At 29.9% G+C, this 6792-nt stretch overlaps 1 protein-coding gene across 1 annotated transcript; it reads left to right on the top strand.

The window, feature by feature from the left end:
• The first annotated feature begins 5326 nt into the window (after positions 1-5326).
• On the top strand, positions 5327-5819 carry LOC145121526 (uncharacterized). Its single transcript, XM_079057261.1, has 2 exons — positions 5327-5482; positions 5553-5819. Exons 1-2 carry the CDS (start codon positions 5327-5329, stop codon positions 5817-5819), a joined length of 423 nt encoding a protein of 140 aa, XP_078913387.1.
• Positions 5820-6792: the final 973 nt, after the last annotated feature.

The raw sequence follows: 6792 nt of genomic DNA, 5'->3' as shown, positions 1-6792 counted from the left end.
CTTTCTTTCTTTCTTTCTTTCTTTCTTTCTTCTTTCTGCCTTTCTATCTTTCTTCATTCTTCTTTCGTCTTTCTGATTTGCTGCTGTGCAACGGTCATTCTTCTTTCTGCTTCTTTTTTCTGATCACCAAAAATGTGATCACTTCACCTTGCTGAGAACCACGTGTGAACCTGGATACTCTGATACCAATTGTTGGAACATGCCCCTGTGAACAAACCCAATTGTTGGAACATGCCCATGTGAACAAACCCAACAGAACTACATCTTTCTAAACTCTTGCATTTATTCAATACCAAAACATGCAATATATAGAGACGTACCTAGCTGCCTACTCCACTTTTAAAGGGAAACAAACTCTACCCAGTCAAACCAATAAAACAGGAACCAACTAACACTTATCTAATTAAACTATTCTAAAACGTTGCCAACACGGCCTTTACTTATTCAAACCTTAAAGATAATTACTTGGGTTTGACTGAGTTTGGATTAACACCAACATATGATTCTACCCTAAATTGACATTGAGAACTAAGGTGAGCCTATTTGAATTGTAAAACTACTAACTAGATGCAATATAGTTTAAATAACGTACAAGTGTTGTGATTTATATAAGTTTCCAACGTTTTGAGATGATAAAACATTATATACTTACAGTTACATGCTAAACGATATCATTTTAGGTGTTATAGATCATGTTTCACGTCATATGTTAATGTGTACATGTGCATGGTTACAGTTCTTTTTTTTTTTTTTTTTTTATTTAGTTATTCGTACGTACTGACTACATCAAAGTCATATGAATTGATCGTCGTGATTACTTTGTGATTAGGGTTCGAGGAACTTTTCAATGATTAACGAAGAAATTTCAATCGGTGCATGCATGACTAGCGTTATTCAACCACACATAAAGGTATTTGGCGAGTATATTTTGACCATTAGCTAAGAAGAAAACTAGTCAAAAGGTTTTGAAATCTTTCAACACATAAATATAACAATATAATATAATCTTTTATATTACTTAATTAATACATGAGTTATTCATCAAAGAATTTTAAAATAGATAAATTGTGTTTTAGATCAATTCAAGTTGGTCCGACCCATTATTGACTTATGCCAAAAAAATAAGCCGTTTTTACATGTTATTCATGTTGTGTGACGAGTCCATGTTGTCATCTTTACATATTACCTTTTTAGTGTTATTATTAGATATTTTATTAGTAATCATCAAATATTTATAAATATAACAATATAAATAAAATAAAATAAAATAAAATCTACATACCATAATCGAAGTTAACTAACGTTAGGTAATGATTATGAAGAAATAAACATATGAAATACGAACCCAAAAAGTGTTGGTTAGGTTAGGGTTTGTAGTGGAGATCTGGATACCAACTTGGATCGTGATATCACTTTCGGAACTGATATTTCTACCCTATGCCTGGGTTACAAGGAATTCAGCCTAGGATAATCCAAGTGGACACTTACGTTTCTAGGCACAGAAAACATAAGCCAATATGCTAAAGGGTTCTGTGAATGTTTGATGAAAAACGAGAGCTCAAGAACGTAACCCCCTTCTGGAAAGGAAGAGTTGTTTATATATTAAACACGATTAGGGTTTCATTAGGGTTGGGCCGTCATTAGTTGCTTTGGCAGCAAGTAATATTAATCCGGATTAGGGTTACCAAAACTAACGAGTTTCGTTAGTTTTACCATAATCACCCTCAAGAAATTGAGTTTTACTAACGAGTTTCGTCATTAGTTGCTTTGTAAGCAAGTAAATATTAAGCTAGGGGCGCTGCCCCTAGACCCCGCCAAAGGGGCGCTGCCCTTTTGGAAACCCCGGACCCCCGACTAGTCGTCGAACCGGCTTCTGATTCGATCTTATACATGCGTGCACTCCGCACAACCTCGTACATATATTAGAGTACAAATCATGAAGCCCCTTAGCTCACATGTTAGTTGCAGTTACTTAAAATGATATGGTGACACTAAAATCACCGGCAAAAAGCTATCTAAAAAAAATTGCTATATTATTTCGGATTAAGTTAAAAGTTACAATATATATATTGTATCTTATATTTATTTATTATTATCTGACGAATTTACCCATCAAGGAGGTGGGCGTGGGGTAAGCACTAAGCCGTGTATTTACGGGCACATGCATATTTGATGATGTGAGAAGAATGGTGTTTGGTCCGACAAAGGTCCATCACCTGCTTACACTCACGTGACTTATTCTTATTTTACAATCCTTCCTTATTTTACTCTAATAAAATAAAGAGTTAATTACATATATGGTTTATGTATTTTGATAGAATCACGTATTTGGTACGACTTTTGAATAATTTTGACAGGTGCTATTGCTTTTAAAAGAATTATGGTTTTAGTCCCTCATTTTAAAATGCCAAAAAAAAAAAAATGATAAACTGTCCTGACATATATAAACTAAGCTCACAAAAACTAACTAATATGTTCTCAACTAAACTAAGAATGTTGATAAGTAATATATTTCTACCAATATGTTTGGTTGATAGTATCATATTAATTGAATAATCATGATACGGTAATGTTACAAAGTTTTCAATCTAATGATAGTACCATATCAACCAATTCAATATATATATATATATATATATATATATATATATATATATATATATATATATAATATTTGTATTCATTAAAAATTATTAATTTTGATATTATATGTTTATAATATTCTGTGAGAATTTAATGTTTTTTTTTCAAGATAATGATAACATATTCTTTTAGAATGTCCGAATTAATATATTTATAATTCAAAAAATCAGATTTTTAAAGTTTAGAGAATAAATTTTATCCTAAAATCTGTAATTTTCTTTTTGTAAATTTATGTTAATTGATTAAAATACCCTTATAATGAAATTAGATGATATTTTTCTATTATTTTTAATTTAATAATATGTATTAATTATTTTTTTAAAATAAGTAAAATAATTGGCTCACAATCATTCCTACATCCATATAATAATTAGTTAGAATACAATAATAAATTATATATATATATATATATATATATATATATATATATATATATATATATATATATATATATATATATATATATATATATATATATATATATATATATATATATATACACACTAATTTTCAAACCCATTCAACGTTCTTTTACTTCTAACTAAAATTTTAAATATATGACTTATTTTTTGACATAAAATATAATTTACATCTATTCATTTTTAAGTAAAAGTCGCAACTTAAGTTCTCATTTTACAAACATTGAACTATGAATAACTAAGCAAGCTTGTAATGGTATTCTATGTCTATCCCTAGTGTAAAATATAAATAATAATTACGATTAGAGGGAATCAATATTTAATGGGCCAAAAGTGAATAATAAAGTTGCAACTTAAGGGAATCTTATTGGGAAATCTCCGAGTCCGAAAATTTTGGTCCGATTTACGTTTTAGTCCTAAACTAATTTTTGTTTATGAAAAAGTCCTAAAAACCGGCAAAAGTTTGCATTTTGACCATTTTTGACTGGTTGGAACCGGTAACAAATAATTTGAGACTATTTCATAAATTGATCCAAAATATTGGAACTTTTCTGCACAAAAAAGTATTAGGGCTTTTCTGCAAATAAAAACATTATTATTATTATTATTATTATTATTATTATTTTATTAAAAATAAATAACTATACCATTTTTTAAATTTGTTATTATTAATATTGTTAATAATACATATAAATACATTTAAATGAAAAAAAAATATTAAAAACATTTTTTAAGGTTGAAGGTAGAGTGGATGGTAATGTTTTAAGCATTGAAATTATGAATGTCTGTTTGTATATTCTAACTTTGTATATATGGTCATTTCACATTTGTTATTGTTATTTTTAATTCAGAATATTAACACTTAACAATTTAAAAGAAGTTATTGATTTTTCAAATTGTTTATAAATACTTAGCCTGTGCTATGCGTGTGCAATGCCTGTACTATACGTGTATGTCTTGTGTGTAAGTATTTGAATTACCAATATGTGTGTTGCTCTTTTTCATTACTTTATTCATGTGGTTTTTTTGGAAACATAGCAGATATAGTGTGATAAAGCAAAACAAGTCATATTATTTTTTATTAAACATTATATTGTAGGTAGTACTTTTGAATTTTGATATGGGCCACCAATGTAAATGTTTATAGTAGATCTGTTGGATTTGAAAAGAAATCTTTCTACCTTCAAAAAATTTATATTCAAAGTGAGAAATCCTTTTATCTTAAACTATTTATAAACAATTTTTCAAATAAGCAACTTCTTTTAAATTGTTAAGTGTTAATATTCTGAATTGAAAACAATAATAAGAAATGTGAAATGGTCATATACAAAATGAGAACATACAAGCAGATATTCATGATTTTAATGCTTAAATAATTACCATCACCACCACCTTCACCTTTAAAAAATTTCTTTAAATTTTTTTTATTTAAGCGTATTTATATGTATTATTAAAAATATTAAAAATAACGAATTTAAAAATTAGTATATATGTTTATATTGATAATATAATAATAATAAAAATAATAATAATAATAATAATAATAATAATAATAATAATAAAGTTTTTGTTTGCAGAAAAGTCCTAATATTTTTTTTGCAGAAAAGTCTCAATATTTTAGATCAGTTTATGAAATAATCCCAAATTAATTTGTTACCGGTTCCAACCGGTCAAAAAGGTCAAAATGCAAACTTTTGCCGGTTTTTAGGACTTTTTCGTAAACAAAAATTAGTTTAGGAATAAAACGTAAAATAGACCAAAATTTTAGGACTTTATTGTAGTTTTCCCATCTTGATTTGGTGAATATTGTTGCACCAAAAAATTCAAATTATAAATTTGATTAAGTTATTTTTTTCAATAAAATTAATATATATTCTAAGTCAATTTTAGTTTTAACATCAATACCAACACATCCTTGAATCCTATAAAATCAACTAAAAGAGAGATGGATATAGACGATGTTTCAAAAGAAGTGTAGCGTATGTTTTAAGGGAAATTGTCATAAAAGCCCTTAAGTTTTCCAAAAAATGTCGGTTTTACCCTTGGATGAGTTTTTGGGGTATTAAAGCCGGATACTTTCACTAAATGTATCAAATATCTCATTTAACAGGTTGGACCTTTAGTAGTCGGTTACCCATGTGCTGATTTGGCACTTTAGGTGACATGTCAAACAACATGGGCTCCATTTTATAACCCTCTCCCACATAACCCTTCCCCCCCTTGTTTCTTGCATCCTCTCGCACCGCAATATTCCCCCACGCAAAATGCCAACATCTTCTGCAAAATCAAGCTCGAATGTGAATTCACGATTCAAGAAGAAGATCGAAATGAAGTGTTGGTGTGAAGATTTATGCCCTGTGTTTGTTTCACGCACACCAGAAAATCCAGGCAAGAAATTTTGGGGGTGCCCTACTTATAAGGTAAAAATCATTTTCCCTTTTCTTTAGTAGGATTGCAGTAAGGGTATTATGCACTGACCTAATTATGTAGGGGGAAGGAGGTTCTGGGTTTTTCAGATGGGTTGACGATGAAGGAGTTCAAAAACAAGATATGATGCCAGAGTCAAATCGGATTATAGAGCAGCGACAAATGATGACATTAATGCAGATGGTTGTTGTTTTGTTAGGGGCTATATTATTCATGCTTGTTCAAGTAGTACAAGATTTAATGGCAGTTGGTTGTTATGCCACTAGTATTGTGATCTTGAAATATGTAGTTTTTGATGGTATGAAATATGTAGCTTTTGATGGTATTTGATACTTTGGTAGGTATATGTAATGTTAGGATTGTAATTTGTAATGTATGGATGCTAATTGCAATGTATGGATGTTAATTTGTAATGTATGGATGTTAATGTTGGGTTTTGCGCATTCTAACACTCCTAAGTGTACATGCAACCCTAAATACCTTGGATCTATGTTTTCTCTATTATACATACAATTATGAACATCCAAGGTATTATCCTAATCTAGCATACAAAATAATAAATATAACAAGATAGAATACATACCTCTTTGATGTAGAATGTCTTCATGAAGCTTGAGTGCCTAGTGCCCCAAGTGTGACACCTCAAATGGTTCACACAACACCAAATACACTTGGAATAACTTGAGAGAAACTTGAACACTCCTTGAAATCGTCTAGCCCTCACACTCACACATTAGTGCACGATTTCTTGAGCCATAGGATTATTTTATATGGTGGCTATTAGGGTTACACCATGTAACTCATAACTTTACCCATTCCTTATGCTCCATGGATTTTAACCTCCATGGAGTATCCATGGGTCACCCCATGGACTTAGTCCAACATAAGGAATCTTAGATCACAAGCCCACATATATAAGAATGAATGATTTACACAATCAACCCATATATTTAATTAGTCTCCTTTTGATCACTTAATTAATTCCAAATTAATTCTTGATCAATACTAATTAAATAACCTTATTAATATATTAGAACTTATAATATATTAACCAACCTTAAGTGTTATTTCTTTCATTATAGTCTATCCAAATGCATGATGCCATGCAACCCAAATGGACCATGTCGGGTCGGGTCAAGTCTTACCAATTATAGTTATGGACTTAGACATTAATCCAACAGTCTCCCACTTGGATAAGTCTAAAACTATTCTTGCGTATGACTTCAGGAACCGATCAGCAATCGTAGCTCTCAAAAGCTTCTGTCGAACTCTGACCTTGTCGATGAACTCTGACCTTTGTCAA

This window comes from Lactuca virosa, chromosome 1 (genome assembly GCF_052849685.1).
Source record: "Lactuca virosa cultivar CGN04683 chromosome 1, Lactuca_virosa_CGN04683_v6, whole genome shotgun sequence".
In the NCBI taxonomy this organism is placed as follows: Eukaryota; Viridiplantae; Streptophyta; class Magnoliopsida; order Asterales; family Asteraceae; genus Lactuca; species Lactuca virosa.
Note: the sequence above shows the minus strand (reverse complement) of the source record. Positions and strands in the feature narration are given on the sequence as shown.